Genomic DNA, 18,476 nt, shown 5'->3' on the forward strand with positions numbered 1-18,476 from the left:
CAACAACAAAACAAACAACCCACTCAAGAGATGAGCCAAGGACCTCAAAGGACATTTTTCAAAAGAGGAAATCCAAATGGCCAACAGGCACATGAAAAAAGGTTCAAGATCGGCCGGCGCCGCAGCTCAATAGGCTAATCCTCCGCGTTGTGGCACCGGCACAACGGGTTCTAGTCCCGGTCGGGGTGCCGGATTCTGTCCTGGTTGCCCCTCTTCCAGGCCAGCTCTCTGCTGTGGCCAGGGAGTGCAGTGGAGGATGGCCCAAGTACTTGGGCCCTGCACCCCATGGGAGACCAGGAGAAGTACCTGGCTCCTGCCATCGGATCAGCGCAGTGCACCAGCCACAGCGCGTCGGCCACGCCAGCCACTGGAGGGTGAACCAACGGCAAAGGAAGACCTTTCTCTCTCTGTCTCTCTCTCTCACTGTCTACTCTTCCTGTCAAAAAAAAAAAGGTTCAAGATCACGAGCAATCAGGGAAATGCAAATCAAAACCACAACGAGGTTTCACCTCACCCCAGTTAGAATGGCTCACATACAGAAATCTACCAACAACAGATGCTGGCGAGGATGTGGGGAAAAAGGGACACTAACCCACTGTTGGTGGGAATACAAACTGGTAAAACCACTATGGAAGTCAGTTTGGAGATTCCTCAGAAATCTGAATATAACTCTACCATACAGCCCAGCCATCCAACTCCTTGGAATTTACCCAAAGGAAATTAAATTGGCAAACAAAAAAATTTTTCTGCACTTTAATGTTTATTGCAGCTCAATTCATAATAGCTAAGACCTGGAATCAACCTAAATGCCCATCAACAGTAGACTGGACAAAGAAATTATGGGATATGTTCTCTATAGAATACTATACAGCAGTAAAAAAAATGAAATCCGGCCATTTGCAACAAAATGGAGGAATCTTGAACACATCATGCTGAGTGAAATAAGCCAGTCCAAAAGGGACAAATATCATATGTTCTCCCTGATCTGTGACAACTAACCAATCACCAAAAAGGAAACCTGTTAAAGTGAAATGGACACTATGAGAAATGGTGACTTGATCAGCCCTTGCCCTGATTGTTGATGAACAACTTAATACTTTATCCCTTTTAGTATTTTTTTGTTTGTTCTACTTAATACTATTGGTTGAACTCTGTAATTAATACACAGTTATTCTTAAGTGTTGAAATTTAACTGAAAAGTGATCCCTGTTAAATATAAGAGTGGGAATAAGAGAGGGAGGAGATGTATAGTTTGGGACATGCTCAATCTGACTTGCCCCAAACAGTAGAGTTAGAAACATACCAGGGGATTCCAATTCAAATCCATCAAGGTGGCATGTACCAATGCCATCTCACTAGTCCAAGTGATCAATTTCTGTTCACAATTGATCATAATGATAGGACTAAGAGTCAAAGGGATCACATAAACAAGAATAGTGTCTGCAAATACTAACTGATAGAATAAAAAAGGGAGAGAACGATCCAACATGGGAAGTGGGATACACAGCAGACTCATAGAATGGCAGATGTCCTAAACAGCACTCTGGCCTCATAATCAGCCCTTAAGGCATGCGGATCCAGCTAAAAAGCCCATGAGAGTATTTCAGGCATGGAAAGCCAAGACACTCTGGCAAAAAAAAAAAAAAAAAAAAAAAAGAAAAGAAAAGAAAAGAAAAAAAAAGCCAAAATAAAAGATCTCTGAAAGTGAGATCCCAGTGGAAAGAACAGGTCATCCAAGAAGGAGGTACCTTTCTCTGAAGGGAGGAGAGAACTTCCACTTTGACTACGACCTTGTCTAAGTATGATCAGAGTCGGTGAACTCAAAAGGCTTCCATAGCCTTGGCAACTCATGACAAGAGCCTAGGGTCATTACTGATACCATAAACAAGAGTGTCAATTTGTTAAGTCAAGAACGGGAGTCACTGTGCACTTACTCCTCATGTAGGATCTCTGTCCTTAATGTGCTGTACATTGTGATTTAATGTTATAACTAGTACTCAAACAGTATTTTACACTTTGTGTTTCTGTGTGGGTGCAAACTGTTGAAATCTTTACTTACTATATGCTAAACTGATCTTCTGTATATAAAGAGAATAGAAAATGAATCTTGATGTGAATGGAAGGAGAGAGAGAGCAGGAAAGGGGAGGGTTGCAGGTGGTAGGGAAGTTATGGAGGGGGAAGCCATTGTAATCCATAAGCTGTACTTTGGAAATTTATATTCATTAAATAAAAGTTAAAAACAAACAAGCAAACAGACAATACTGAAGCTCATTTCCCTTCCCTCCATTCTTGGGTGCCATCAAACCTGTGATAGTCTGACTTCCTACTGGCAAGTGCTTCTTACCCTTCTATTCAAGTAAATTCCCTTCACTTTAACAGCCTTGGGTTTATGGAGTAGATACTCACTCTGTGAGATAATGGTAATACTGAATACAGATAACACTTGCTGAGTTCTTATCATGTGCCGGTAACTGTTTTGTATACATTGATTCCTTCAAATTTTCCCAGCACCTTTGTGATCTTGTATACTATTATCATTCCTATCTCACGGATGAGTGAATTGATCCAGAGTTTAAATAACTTGTATGGAGTCTACAGGCTACAGAACGCTAGGTTTGAGAGAGAGGATTCAATCTAGGGTTCAGAAGAGAGAAACAAATGGGGTTAAGGAATAGTGGTACCTAAGGAGGTGGGAATAAATGGGTTAAGACCATACCTATCTACAACCCATTTACAAAGAAATATTGTTTAGGATACATGCCCACAGAAATCTGAATGAAGATTCAAATCCTTGACCCTTATAGGTCTTGTCAGCTATAAATAAAAAAGTTTCAGCCCATTCAGGTTGGGAGCTGCTATGGGTTGAATTGGGATGATTTATTTTTAGGGGAGACCTGGAATTAATAAGTCATTTACCTTACATTCAACATATCAATTTACCCTATGTTTTCTGGAGGATAATTTGTATGTCCAAAAAGTGTATCTCACAGGTTTCTCATAGTATTGCAAAAGTAATTCTCATCCTCAACAGGATTACTGTTTCAGAGAAGAGGAAGTGATGTGGACAGTGCCAGAGAGGCCTTTAAATCATATACATCATTAGTATTTGTCAGGCCTTTGTCACTATCCAGGCAGCACCCGTGGAAAAGAACCCTGTGGACACAGAACTGCTCAACATCCAGGTAGATGAGCATTAGGATTTAGTATTCTTGACCATACTACATCTCTGATTTCTGCCCACAAACCCAATTATTTCATTACAAAATAGGAAAAAATAACAGTTCAAAGACAAGGGCCATAAAGTGCTAAGTAAATATGTGATAATTAAATGTTCTTAGCCCTCTGCAGGTTGTGTACAACTCAGGGCCCATGTTACTGATTGACCTCCTTGCCCCCAAATCCATGACCCTCATATGGGGCTCAGGAATGCCTGTACACAGCTGTTGCCACATCCAGGTACTAATATATCTAGTTCTTTCCTTCCTCTTTTTTTAATATGAGTCTTGCTTCTTTACGTGGATTTTAAATTCTTTAAATTTATAAAAGTTATACATTCTTCATTTAAGTCCTGTATTAAGTGTTCTGCGTAGTGTTGGATGCATATTGTTGTATGATAAATCTCTGCAAAACCTATTAATCTTGTAAGAAATGCCCTGAGGACAGGTACTTTTATCATGTACACATGCTATATACAGATAAATGATCAAGGCAGAAACAAATTTGATATTATCTTTTATTCTGTATATCTCATCATATCCTATTTCCATAATCAATCTCAACATCCTATCTGTGGGGCTCACATTTGTCTTGCCTTCTCCAATTCCCATTGCTATGTACCTGCTTTAGTCCTCAGATCAAATCCTCACTCACCTCCACTTCTAATCTAAATGTGAAAAAAGCTGCATGAATTAGGAAGTCACTGAACCTGTATGAGCCCCAGTTACCTTTTCTGAAAAATGAGATAATAATATAATATTGCATGAACACCAAACACAATGTTAGTAAATGCAGTGGCTGTAATAACTGAGTTGAAGATGCCTTAGAATAAATACATCTAATGTGATCCCGTAATCCATGCATGATGCTGGCATCTCACGACCATTATTGGCTAGCCATTAGAACAATAAAAAAGGTGTTATTGTTCTTTCTACATTATTAAAGGCATACCCCAATGACACCAATTCCTTCACCACTGCTACTTCGCAGGTAGGTCTGTTCCTTGGTTTTAAAATTCAGAAGGATCAGCTGGTTCCCAGCGATGTACATCACGGTATTGCTGTCCAGAAGCTGTAGGTTGGCTCGCTTTCTGCAGTCATAACCGAAAGAATGTCTACATGTTAAGTTGCTAAGGAAAAGAAGTGAAACAAAATAACCACCCAGGGGGTAGGAAAAGTGTTGGAAAAAACCAATGTTAAAGATCCATACTCAGATAACATTCTGAGGTTGAACTAATAATTTTGGCTTGAAACTGAAAAGGAGGTAACTGGGAATGAGGCCTCTGGTCTCCTTCACGTCACGTCTCACAAACTGCAGCCTTTTCCACTGTGCAAAGAACTGCCAGAAAAGCATCATTTCTCTTGATCATTATTTAACATCAATCAAAAGCTTGGTTTAGAGCCGGCGCCGTGGCTCAATAGGCTAATCCTCCACCTTGCGGCGCCGGCACACCGGGTTCTAGTCCCGGTTGGGGTGCCGGATTCTGTCCCGGTTGCCCCTCTTCCAGGCCAGCTCTCTGCTATGGCCAGGGAGTGCAGTGGAGGATGGCCCAGGTGCTTGGGCCCTGCACCCCATGGGAGACCAGGAAAAGTACCTGGATCCTGGCTCCTGCCATCGGATCAGCGCGGTGCGCCGGCTGCAGCAGCGGCCATTGGAGGGTGAACCAACGGCAAAGGAAGACCTTTCTCTCTCTGTCTCTCTCTCTCACTGTCCACTCTGCCTGTCAAAAAGAAAAAAAAAAAGAAAAAAAAAAAAGCTTGGTTTAATTAAGATCATGAATTTATAGCTCAAATTCTCTAAGGGCCAAATTCCTTGGAGTTACTTAAGGCAGGGGTTAGCAAACTTGTTCAGCAAATCACAGGTAATAAATATTTTAGGCCTTGTGATTCAGATGGTCTTTGTCAAAACTACCTAATGCTGCATAGTCAGGCAAATGAATGAAAGTGGCTGTGCACTCTGGCCTCAGAATCAGCCCTTAAGGCATGCAGATCTGGCTGAAAAGCCCATGAGAGTATTTCAGGCATGGAAAGCCAAGACACTCTGGCAAAAAAAAAAAAAAAAAAAAAAAAAAAATCAAACACCTAAGTGAAAGATCTCTGAAAGTGAGATCCCAGTGGAAAGAACAGGTCATCCAAGAAGGAGGTACCTTTCTCTGAAGGGAGGAGAGAACTTCCACTTTGACTACGACCTTGTCTAAGTATGATCAGAGTCGGTGAACTCAAAAGGCTTCCATAGCCTTGGCAACTCATGACAAGAGCCTAGGGTCATTACTGATACCATAAACAAGAGTGTTAATTTGTTAAGTCAAGAACGGGAGTCACTGTGCACTTACTCCTCATGTAGGATCTCTGTCCTTAATGTGCTGTACATTGTGATTTAATGTTATAACTAGTACTCAAACAGTATTTTACACTTTGTGTTTCTGTGTGGGTGCAAACTGTTGAAATCTTTACTTACTATATGCTAAACTGATCTTCTGTATATAAAGAGAATAGAAAATGAATCTTGATGTGAATGGAAGGGGAGAGGGAGCAGGAGAGAGGAGGGTTGCAGGTGGCAGGGAAGTTATGGAGGGGGAAGCCATTGTAATCCATAAGCTGTACTTTGGAAATTTATATTCATTAAATAAAAGTTAAAAAAAAAAAAGAAAGTGGCTGTGCTGCAATAAAACCTTATTCTTCAAAATAGATGGGAGGCCAGACTTGGTCCTTGGACTATAGTTTGTCGATCCCTGATCTAAGAAACTAATTCCCCAAAGTATGTATATATAACTGAAGTGGATACACGAGCGTGAGAAGATCCAGGGGTATGTTCGAATCTGGAGTCACAAAAGGCATTGAAGCAAGTTCTGAATAATCGTAGAAGAAACTCTCTGATATTTTCTTCTTAACAGCATCCTCTGCCTCTTCCAAAGCTGGGGCAGGAGCTTCCTGAGATGCTAAAAAATTAAAACACTTAAACTAAGGAGAGTGTCTGGTGAATCCTAAAACTATTTCCTCAAAACAAGAAGAACAAACATAACCTGAAATGCTCTAGGAGTAAGCACCATTACTGGCTTGAAAATAGGATGCTGGGAGCATAGGAGAAAGAACCAACATGCCTGTGTGCATCATGGTTGAATGCTGAGCTCTGGTCAGGGTTTCATAGTCTCAAAGAGCAGTCATCAGTCATTCCCAAAGAAGAGTTGGAGAACTAACTAATCTGGAGTGCAGCACTCCTTAGGTTATCTTCATTCCCAGACAATCAAGCATGAGAATTTTGTGAGCCTCAGAGAGCAGATATACAGCTACAAGGCTGCTAAACTATCCTTCTAGAATATGTGCGATGCTTTTCCTTTCATCATCTACACACAGATAAGGAGTCGTCCAAAACGTCATAGAAAATGAGTACTGTGAAAAAAAATTATACATGAATTTCCAATTTGTACCAAAATAAACTTGTCTTTTAATTACATTTTCCCAAGGTTTGCTGGTCAAACAAGTTATACTTGTGTTTAAGAAATTTAAGCAATGTTTCAAAATACATGTTCTCTTGAAATTTATAGAAGGCACTGAACCTTTTTGTAAATGTTTTCAGTTGTTATTTAACAATTAAAATTGTTAAGTTTTCATCTGATATTGTTATTGTCAGTAAATGATCTGGGAAGCCTGACTTTCTCTATTCTCTTCAAGGAAACTAATTCTATTCTAAAAGACTCTCCAAGATGTACCTTTTAAAATAGATGCCTAACCCTTTTCTGTAATAATACCATAGCCAAAATGAGAGCTTAAGTTATGATTTCACAGCTAGATTTACTTTGTCAGGGACATAGTAAACAGGCAAAACCTCCCTTTCAGACCAAATGAAAGGAGAGAAAGTTTTAAAGTGAGAACATAGCCTTCCTCATAGGCATTGTCTATCCTACCTCACAGAAAAACCACTATCAACATGCCTGTGATTATAGACTGCTAGTTTAGGCCATCAAAGATTAGAGATGGGACTTGAGCACCCCCTTGACTTGCATCCTCTTAAGGGTTTTCTCTGGTCTGTTTTAACAAAACCAGGAGGAAGAGGAAGCTAGGCAGCATAAAGATAGGTGGCAGGCCAATTAATGGCTGCTTTACACAGTGATGTGCTATCAAGGAGACTCAACAGGCCAGTCTTCTGCATTGGTTTTCAATGTGGACAGCCAGGGCTTCAGGAGAAGTCAGCTTATGAAGAGCTCTGGCAGCTCTGCCAGCCAAGAGTTGTGTCGCTGGAAACAGAACTGCCCTGGAGTTGAAGGGCTCCAGGCCAGAGCCACAGGCCTTGTTAGCTCTAAGCTGAAAAGCCCTTCACTCGGCCCAGCTTCCAAAGTAACCACTGCTGTCCAGGGGATGGCCAAGTAGGGTCAGCAACACTGCAGGCAGAACTGTAACTTTCCTGTTAGAGATGCCACCTGCCTTTACCTGGCCAGCTCTCCTCCCAGGCCAGCTAGGTAATGGAAGTCAACAGGGTGCCTTCCCCAAGGAGGTTCATAGCTCCTTTATGATGTACCCCATGTGAGGAGACAGACAGTCCTGGGCCTCATAACTGGCAAACCATAAAGCCCACTTGATTATTTTCAAGCTCTTTTTGTCAGTTTCTATTTGTCTCTCAATGGGAAAACTTGCACCTTTCTTAGGTCCTCTCTGTCCTTTTTTTTGATCCTGTGAGTTTAAACTTCTTAGAACAGTAAAAATCTAGGTGGCGATGCACATGAAACCTCAGATGGAAGCAGTTTCTGCAAGCTGGCACTGCTGGCCCCCCTCCCGCCCCCACCCCCGCCCCCAGTGAAGCCTCCACCTGCTGAGAAGTCACCTCCTGCTGGCACCCTGTCTTGACTGCCCTTCCCAACAATGCCCTTTTTCAAGATGAAGCAGCCAGAGCAATCATCGCCCAGTCCCCCTAACAGATGTTAGGGTCCATTCTTGTTGAGGGGAAATGTAAGGAGTCAGATGGGTTAATAGGCAGGCAGGGTGTTCCCAGTAGAATCTGGGGTGTAGAGTGCTGCTTTCCACCAAAAGGTTATCTTTAGCAAGAACAGAATGTCCTCTTTCCTTCAGAATCTCCGAATTTATCATGGGAATAGCAAGGGAGTGGTGATCACAGTTTATTGTGAAAACCAGTTACCTATCCCACCCTTCTGGATGTTTTTTTGTTTTCTCTTGAGCAAGCCAGATAAGAGAAAGAATTGTAAATCAGGTCTTTTGATCCGTTTTGTCCCCTCCTGGTAACTGAATGTCAATCTGATTGCCATTTTTTTTTTTCCTTCAAAATTGTACTTAAAAACCCCAGTGCCAGTGGGTCCTTTGGGTATTTTCCTCTCTTGGAAGCCCCACCTCCATGCCACTATGGCTGAAGGTCTTTGACTCTAATAAATCTTGCTTTTAAACCTTTAAAAAAATTACATTTTCCACAAACTTTATGAAGTACCTTTGTCTCCATATCCTGCAGTTTTTCCTTTTCATGGATTCACAACTGTTTAATTTGTCTAGGTAATTTATCTTTTCAACACTGATAACTACTGGCAGAAAACAAATAATACTTACGTCTAATGTTTTCTAAATAATCATCTTGAATTGAACTTGAACTTCCTTCTAAATCTTCCTCATCTGAGTCTTTTTCCTCTAAATATGATTCTTCGCCTTCAGTCAATGCTTCTTCTGTGGCATCTTCTTTTGCAGCAGCTATTCAAAATAATTTTTAAAATAAATTCTACATTTTAAGTTAAATATTTTCTTACTTTAAAGTAGCTAACATCTCCAATTTGTGCTCTAAATTTAATGAGTTTTATTACTAAAATATTCCTAGAAGAATCAGTTTATTTGATCAGTTTTGTAATCATAAAATCAGAGAGCCTGTTCTGTGAGTTAATCTCCATTTTTATTTTCTTTTCAGTCTATTTCCTTATCAATGCATACTTACAAAAACTGAAAAGGTTAAAAAAATGGTTAGTATGTTGCTATTAATGTGGGAATCATAGATAGTAGGTAGTTTAGATCTGCTGAACTGACAGTTCTATGTAATACTATCCTCCTACTTGTCAATCAACTTGTCAATCAAAACATCCCCTTTCCTGGGAGGCATCTGCTTCATCTAGGACCTGGGGGAGGGGGGGGCACCATGAAAATATAGGCATTAAATGCTCCACCTGGAATTTGTGGAGGTGTCATATACTTTCTAGGTATCGTTATGCCTGTAGAGCCACCACCCCTACCTCATAAAAGAGGCCAACTAGGAGGGGCTCTGTCTCTTACCACAGACCACAGCTGGAGGTGCTGCACAGGTGGGACCTCTCCCTCCCTTTTCTCCCTCCCCTCCTTCCTTTGGACAATCCTTTAGCCTACCACCGACTCATGACAGGTACTTCTTAGTGTGGGCAAACCACACTCACAAGTGTATGTGGTTCACTTTCTCACCTATAAATTTTGTTACTACTTTGTGCACCTAATACATGCCTGCATTTAGAATGCTTATCTATGTGTCAGACAAGAACCTGAAGTAAAAATTAAAACACCCTAGCCTACATCATGATCATCTTTTCAATTCAATTCAGTTTTATCAACATTTATAGACGACACATCACATTAAATAATGCTTATTCAAGAACAACCTTCTCTGAGCATGATTATTTCTCTCTGAAGTGACATGCCAGAATACTGACTCTGGGACAAGTTAGGAGACAAAGAGAATAAGGATGGGAGTAGAAATGTCCCAAGTATAAGCCAACATTCAGATCTCAGATTCATACATAGCTATGGTTAAAATATATAATATAAAAACAGTTAATAGAAAGGGCTGTGTGAACTTTCAGAAGTTTTAGAAGAACAAGAAATAAGTGTCAAAAGTCCGAGAGCAAACTAGTAGATCTATCTCAGACGAGGCTAAAAGATTAGGGACAAGGCCCAAGACTGATATGAATGAGAAAAGCCACGTCAAGCCAATCAGCTGGACAACGGACAGGTTCATATATTTGAATGAAAGGAAGTAATCGTGAGTACCTAAATAGGTCAAACATACAGGCCGGGTTCCCCAAAGGAAGGCTCTGAATATCTAACCTTACATAATAGCTGAGGTTCTTGTGACAAGCAAAGACTATTTCCTCATCTGAAGATTAGGGTGTTACAAGCTTAATGCTCTTAACTGTGGGCCCACTCTCAGAAGAGGAGTTAAAACTGACAAAAAAATGAGTTAAGGCTGCTAACTAAGATGAGGATAAAGGAATTAAAAGAGAATACAGATGAAGGAGAACAGATAATTTTCTTTTCTTTTTTTTTTTTAAGATTTATTTATTTGAAAGTCAGAGTTACATAGAGAGAGAAGGAGAGGCAGAAAAAGAGAGGTCTTCCATCTGCTAATTCACTCCCCAGTTGGCTGCAACGGCCAGAGTTGCTCCAATCCGAAGCCAGGAGCCGGGAGCCAGGAGCTTCCTCCAGGTCTTCCCATGTGAGTGCAGGGGCCCAAGGACCTGGGCCATCTTCTACTGCTTTCCCAGGCCATAGCAGAGAGCTGGAAAGGAAGTGGAGTAGCCAGGTCTCAAACTGATGCCGGCACTGCAGGCGGCAGTTTTACCCACTATGCCACAGCACCGGCCCCAATAATTTTCTTTAAAAATGGATATTCTGAGACTGGGAGATGATGGAAAAGGTGGAATTTGGAAAAAAACTCATGTGGCAGGAAATAACAAATTAGATCAGGTGGCAAAGAAGGAGACCTAGGCAACATGTTGATAGCTATACTCCTGTGGAACTGTGGTCTTTATACATTCTACTTGTTGAATATTATGGTTAATAGTACTTTAAGCTCGTGATTATAGAGTGGACTTAAATTATGTATTTGCAAAAAATTTTAAACCTTTAAAAAATATTGATAGAGGGAAAGGGAGAGGCAGGGGGTATTATGGTTATCTTCTTAAAATAGTACCTATGAGAGACATGAAATCTGTTATCTTTATATTAATAAAAATTTAAAAAACATAATCCCCTAACAGACTGGTAGGAAGCTTATGGTATGAATTATAAATCAGCACTTGCCTTTTCTTCCATTCTTGTAAATAATCTAAAATCATTGTTGAGCGTGAATACCCAAAACCACAAACCATTAATTTGTCGAACTAGAAGCAATAAAAATTCCAAATCCACATGGGAGGCAGGGCCGGCTAGCCAAACAATGGAGACTGAAAAAGGACAAGTGCAGGGCTGGCACTGTGGCACAGCGGGTTAACGCCCTGGCCTGAAGTGCCGGCATCCCATACGGGCACTGGTTCGAGACCTTGCTGCTTCACTTCTAATCCAGCTCTCTGCTGTGGCCTGGGAAATCAGTAGAAGATGGCCCAAGTCCTTGGGCCCCTGCACCCATGTGGGAGACCTGGAAGAAGCTCCTGGCTCCTGGCTTCAGATCGGCACAGCTCCGGCCGTTGCAGCCATCTGGGGAGTGAACCAGCGGATGGAGGACCTCTCTCTGTCTCTACCTCTCTCTGTAACTGTCTTTCAAATAAACAAAATATATATATTATATTATATATATAAAAGAAAGGACAAGTGCAGGAGGAAGCAAAGAGAGGTGACCAAAGAGATAGGACATCAAAGCTGCAGCTTTAGAAAGAATGAGCTGGAGTTTGTTTTATGACCTGGGATTTTATATGTGAGTTCCTTCAGCTTTTTCTTCCTTTTTGCCAGTAGAAACTGGAAGCTGTGGGGCTTCTCTTCAGTGACCACAGAGACACAAAGCCTCCTACAAATATAGTTTGCTTCTTTTTTTATTTATTATTTATTTTATTTATTTGAAAGGCAGAATTACAGAGAAAGAGAGAGAGAGGGAAAGACATAAAGAGAGAACTCTTGCATCTGCTGGCTCACTCCACAAATGGCCAGAATGGCCAGGGCTGGACCAGCTCTGAGCCAAGCGAAAGCCAGGAGCCAGGAGCCAGGAGCCCAGGCCTCCAACATGGGTGCAGGAGCCCAAGCATGCTGCCTTTCCCAAGCCATTAGCAAGGAGCTGGATCAGAAGAGTAGCAGCCAGGACTCTAGTGCCCACATGGGATATTGGCACTTGCAGGTGGCAGCTTAAACTGCTACACCATGACATTAGCCCCTACAGTTTTCTTCTATGACTCCTTATTTACCCCCAATCTCTCCATGAGATTGGGAACACAATGAGAAAGCTTATAAATGATACGATTATGTCCACAGAAAATCTTTAACAGCTACCTAGAATTTGTTATAATTTTTTAAAAGATTTATTTATTTACTTAAAATTCAGAGTTACACAGAGAGAGGAGAGGCAGAGAGAGAGAGAGAGAGAGAGAGAGAGAGAGGTCTTCCATCCACTGGTTCACTCCCCAAATGGCCACACCTTCCAGAACTGCACTGATCTGAAGCCAGGAGCCAGGAGCTCTTCCAGGTCACCCAAGTGGGTGCAGGAGCCCAAGGACTTGGGCCATCTTCTACTGCTTTCCCAGGCCACAGCAGAGAGCTGGATCAGAAGTGGAACAGCTGGGTCTTGAACCGGTGTCCATATGGGATGCTGGCGCTTCAGGCCAGGGTGTTAACCCACTGCACCACAGCACCAGCCCCAAATTTGTTATAATTTTAAAGGTTTGGCATGGTTAGTGCATTCAACAATATGCAAATATTAATACTTGAGACTTCCATTTTGGTCACTATGAAGTAACTAGTATCAGACTATTCCTAATACAAATGTGGAATTATTTAATTTTACTTTAATTCTATTTTTGCTTCATGGATTGTGATGCTGTTATTATGAGCATATATATTTATATTTGTTATGTCTTCCTAATGAATTGATCCTTTCTCGTTGTGGAGTGTCCCACTTTGTCACTGGTAACACTCTTTGCTTTGAAATCTATTTTATCTGATATTAATATAGTCAGTCCAATTTCTTTAAAAGCTAGAAATAGTACTGCCATATGATCCAGGAATCCACTACTGTATGTGTATACATACACACACACACACACACAAACACACATATACATATATGTATACATGTACATTTATATAAGACAAAAACTCATTGTATCAGTTATCTGTTTACAATAGTCAACATATGGAAGCAACCAAAGTATCTATCATTGGATGTTTGGATAAAGAAAATGTGGTATTTAGGTACAATGGAATAATATTTAGTTATTTTAAAAAAGAATGAAATACTATCATTTGCAGCAAAATGGATGGAACTGGAGGACATCATGTTGAGTGAAATATGCCAGACCCAGAAACAGAAATACCACATGTTCTGTCTTATACATGGAAGCTAAAATTAAAAAAAAAAAAAAAACCTCCAAACTCTATCCATGGGACCGGTGCTGTGGCATAGCAGGTAAGCTGCCACCTGCTGTGCTGGCATCCCATATAGGCACTGGTTTGAGACTTGGCTGCTCCACTTGCCACCAGCTCTCTGCTACAGCCTGGGGGAGCAGTAGAAGTCCTTGGGCCCCTGCACCCACGTGGGAGACCCAGAAGAAGCTCCTGGGTCCTGGCTTTGGATCAGCACATCTACGGCTATTGCGGCCATCTGGGGGGTGAACCAGTGGATGGAAGACCTTTCTCTCTCTCTGCCTCTGCCTCTCTGTAGTTCTGCCCTTCAAATAAAAATAAATAAATCTTTAAAAAAAAAAAACTCTATCCAAACATAGAATATTGATTACTCGAGGATGGGAGGGATGGAAGGGAGAAAAGGTTTTGGGTTGGGGGGGGGGGCAACACTGTGGCGCAGTAGGTTAATCCTCCGCCTGAGGTACCAGCATCCCATATAGCCACCAGTTCTAGACCCAGCTGCCCCTCTTCCAATCCAGCTCTCTGCTATGGCCTGGGAAAAAAGTAGAAGATGGTCCAAGTGCTTGGGCCCCTGCATCCATGTGGGAGACGTGGAAGAAGCGCCTGGTTCCTGGTTTCAGATCAGCCCAATGCCAGCCATTGCGGCTATTTGGGGAGTGAACCAGCAGATGTAAGTCTTTTCTCTCTGTCTCTCCCTCTCACTGTCTGTAACTCTACCTCTCAAATAAATAAAATTAAAGGGGGGGGGGAGGTAATGCTGAGTGTGGTTCATATGAGATGTTAATGGGAAGATTGAGTGAGAGGTTTATGGGAACTCTATATTACTACCTCACAATTTTTGTTTCATAAATTTATTCTAAAATAAAATGTTAAACACTTAGCCAAATCAGCCTTCTTATGCTGTTTACATGATATACCTTTGCCTTCTATTTATATTCAACTTATTTATATAGTTAGTTCTTGCATTTATTAGTAATTTTGACAATATCTACCTTCTTATGTGAATATTAATCCATTAACAATTAATGTCATTCTTGATATAGCTGGGTTTTGTTATAATTAATATTTATAATTAACAAAAAACATTTGATATTTTATTTTTCTCTTGTAATCCCTCCTTTTGGCACTCTATTCCTCATCTCATGTTTTCTTTTAGATTTTTATTATTATTCTTTTATATTATTTATTTTTAGAACGCTAGTTTAATTTCTTTCTTGTTTTTATAGTGGCTGCTTCAAGCATTACAAAATGTAACCTTAACAGTTCAGTCTACTCAGAGTTTATATTACAGTTACACCTTTTTTTTTTTTTTTAAGAAAACTTCTACTTAATAAATATAAATTTCGAAAGTACAACTTTTGGATTATAGAGGTTTTTCCCCATATAACCACTCTCCCACCCACAAACCATCCCATCTTCCACTTCCTCTCCCATCCCATTCTTCATTAAGATTCATTTTTAATTATCTTTATATACAGAAGATCAACTTAGTATATACTAAGTAAAGATTGCAACAAATTGCACCCACAGAGACACACAAAATATAGAGTACTGTTTGAAGACTAGTTTTTCCATTAATTCGCATAGTTCAACACACTAAGGACAGAGATCCTACATGGGGAGCAAGTACACAATGACTCCTGTTATTGATTTAACAATTGATATTCTTATTTATATGTCAGTAATCAACCGAGGCGCTTGTCATGAGGTGCCAAGGCTGTGGAAGCCTCTTGAGTTCACAAACTCTGACCTTATGTATTTATTTATTTATTTGCCAGGCAGAGTTAGACAGTGAGAGAGAAAGAGTTATAGACAGTGAGAGAGAGAGACAGAGAGAAAGGTCTTCCTTCCGTTGGTTCACTCCCCTAATGGCCGCCACGGCCAGTGCTGCGCCAATCCGAAGCCAGGAGCCAGGTACTTCCTCCCGGTCTCCCAAGCGGGTGCAGGGACCCAAGTACTTGGGCTATCCTCTGCTGCCCTCCTGGGCTACAGCAGAGAGTTGGACTGGAAGAGGAGCAACCAGGACTAATACCCAGTGCCCCAACTGGGACTAGAACCTGGGGTGCCAGCGCCGCAGGCAGAGGATTAGCCTAGTGAGCCAAGGTGCCAGCCTCCGACCTTATTTAGACAAGGCCATAATCAAAGTGGAAGTTCTCTCCTCCCTTCAGAGAAAGGTGCCTCCTTCTTTGATGGTCCATTCTTTCCCTGGGATCTCACTTGCAGAGATCTTTCATTTAGGTCATTTTTTGTCACAGTGTCTTGGCTTTCCACACCTGAGAAATTCTCATGAGCTTTTTAGCCAGATCCAAATGCCTGAGGCCAGAGTGCTGTTTAGGGCATTTGCCATTCTATGAGTCTGTTGTGTATCCCACTTCCCATGTTGGGTTATTCTTTCCTTTTTAATTCTATCAATTATTATTAGCAGGCACTGGTCTTATTTATGTGATTCTTTGACACTTAATCCTATCCTTATGATCAATTATGAACTTAAACTGATTGCTTTAACTAGTAAGATGGCATTGGTACATGCCAACTTAATGGAATTTGGAGTCCCATGGCACGTTTCTAGCTCTACCATTAGGAGTAAGTCTGAGTGAGCATGTGCCGAACTGTATATCACCTCCCTCTCTTATTCCCACTCTTTTTTTTTTTAAAACATGGATCAGTTTTCAGTCGAATTTAAACACCTAACAATAATTGTGTGTTAATTAAAGAGTTCAACCAATGGTATTAAGTAGAAAAAGAAAACACTAAAAAAAAAAATAGTAAGCTGTTCCTCAACAGTCACCACAAGAGCTGATCAAGTCATTGTTTCTCATAGTGTCAGTTTACATCTGCTTTTAGTAACTGATAAAACATCTAGTCAAAATTTAGTGGAAACATACATGATCTGATCACAACTATCCACCATCTTGACCTGGTATTTATAAAAATTACCCCTGCCAATATAGGACACATTGAAGAACACATGGGCCATTCTCCAAGACTGATCACATGCTGTGACAAAAGTCTATAAATTCAAAAGAATTTAAATCATAACAATATATAAGCTCTCTGATCATAACAGAAGTAAATTAGAAATCAATAACAATAAATAACTGGAAAATACCACAAAATACTTGGAAACTAAATAACACAAATAACTATAATGCCTAAGTCAAGTAGAAATCAACAATGAACATTAAAAATATTTCAAATCGAATTATAATTCAAATATAACATTAAAATTTATAGAATAAACATAAAAAATACAACATAAAAATTTGTAGAATTCAACTAAGTGCTCAGAGGGAAATGTTCAAGATAGCAGAACTGGGAGGGAGCTTACTGTTGTAGTCTAGGGCAAAAAAGAAGTGGAAAGAGTGCAATCTCAGGGAAGGGTTAGGGATAAAAGGGCAGAGTAAACTCTATGCGAATTAAATGGACACTGTGAATCTACATCGAGGGTTTGGACGTGCACAGCTCAAGACCCCAGCCTCAGCATAAGCTGTGGAGTGAGATGAGACCAGACTGCAGCAGCCTAAGCCACTGGCAACAAAGCTCTAGGAAGAGCCCAATGAGAGTCCAGCTTGGAATCTGGAGGACAGTGTACCTGGCAACCTAGAGGGGAAAAAAAGGGGGCGTGTCTCTCTTTTGCTGACTACCCAGCACTGGCATCATGTAACTAGCCAAGAGAGGGAATAAACCATTTTGGACATAAGTAACAGCTGCTCCAGCTTCTGTCCCCACAACCAGCAACCAGCCAAGGGGAGACAGCTGAGTTTGGCTGGGAGCATTGACGGGGGCTGGAAGCTTGTAACTATGGGAACCTTGTGTGTCTGTATTGTGAAAACACCTTGGCTGTGACTTAGGGTAGGCACTCTGGGCTGCTCCACTTGCTTGGGGATCCCTGATTCCCTGGTGAGGGTCACTGCTGCAGGATACATGTTAACACAGAGAACTGCATGGATCCTTTGTGTGGTGCTTATGGTAATATGCATGAAAACTGTACCCACAAGGGCTAGTGCCCAGGCACTGGTCTCCTTTGAGGAGAGGAAGTGAGTGAGAGAATATGCCAACAGAGGTGAATAAACCTCTCCCCTGATTAAAAAAAAAAAAAATTACCAAGCCCAATTTGGGTGTCACCTTGGACTCTCCCCTCATCCTGGAGCATTAAACAGAGTTCCTGGTCCACACCCAGAACATGTCTCTGGGTATTCACTGAAAGAGCAGACATTCTACTATCCCACGAGGCATAGTTTAAACATAAAAGCCATTACATGGGGGAAAAAAAAACAACAAGTATCTCTACAAATGCCAAATAATAAACTCAGTAACTCAAGAACTAAGAATAAGGAAGATAACATGACGCCCCCCGAAAAGAACACAACACTTCAATATTAGAATGTGAAGATGAACAGATTAATTAAATGCCAGAAATGGAATTCAAAAACCTGATTGTAGGATTACTTAGAAGTAATCAGAGGGGCCAGCGCTGTGACGTAGCAGGTAAAGCCACCACCTATAGTGCCAGCATTCCATATGGATGCCAGTTCAAGTCCTAGCTGCTCCACATCTGATCCAGCTCTCTGCTACTGCCTGGGAAAGCAGTACAGATGGCCTAAGTCCTTGGGCCCCTGCATGCACATGGAAGACCCGGAAGAAGCTCGTGGCTTCAGATTGGTGCAGCTCCAGTCATTGTGGCCATCTGGGGAGTAAACCATCGGATGGAAGATCTCTCTCTCTCTCTCTCTGCTTCTGCCTTTGTGTAACTGCCTTTTGAATAAAATAAATCTTTAAAAAAAGTAATCAGAAGCAAATTCATGAACTAAACACACCCATACATGGCATGAATGAAAATTTTTCCAACAAAATTGAGATTTTAAAGAGAAATCAAAACAAAATATTGGAAATGAAGAATTCAATAGAACAAATAAAAAATGCGGTGGACAGCCTTAAGAACAGATTCAGTGAGGCAAAAT

General features: G+C 41.0%; 1 protein-coding gene across 7 annotated transcripts in view; it reads right to left on the reverse strand.

Annotated features, from left to right (window-relative positions):
* Nucleotides 1-18,476, reverse strand: part of CFAP44 (cilia and flagella associated protein 44) — a 131,967-nt gene that overhangs the window by 100,615 nt on the left and 12,876 nt on the right. For 5 of the 7 annotated variants that reach the window (XR_011387872.2, XR_016233084.1, XR_016233085.1 and 2 more), the window contains exons 3-5: nt 8,767-8,904; nt 6,002-6,155; nt 4,169-4,331 (exon numbers count right to left, since the gene is read on the reverse strand). Coding sequence is in view for 3 of the 7 variants with exons in the window: in XM_070072115.2 (XP_069928216.1) it covers nt 4,169-4,331; nt 6,002-6,155; nt 8,767-8,904 (455 nt within the window). In the remaining 4 variants the exon portion in view is untranslated. Of the gene's footprint in view, nt 1-4,168; nt 4,332-6,001; nt 6,156-8,766; nt 8,905-18,476 lie in introns of those variants that run through there. The other 2 variants (XM_089331649.1, XM_089331650.1) reach the window with 2 other exon arrangements.

The sequence above is a fragment of the Oryctolagus cuniculus genome, chromosome 4 (genome assembly GCF_051225735.1).
Source record: "Oryctolagus cuniculus isolate XC-2025 breed Fujian yellow rabbit chromosome 4, ASM5122573v1, whole genome shotgun sequence".
NCBI lineage: Eukaryota > Metazoa > Chordata > Mammalia > Lagomorpha > Leporidae > Oryctolagus > Oryctolagus cuniculus.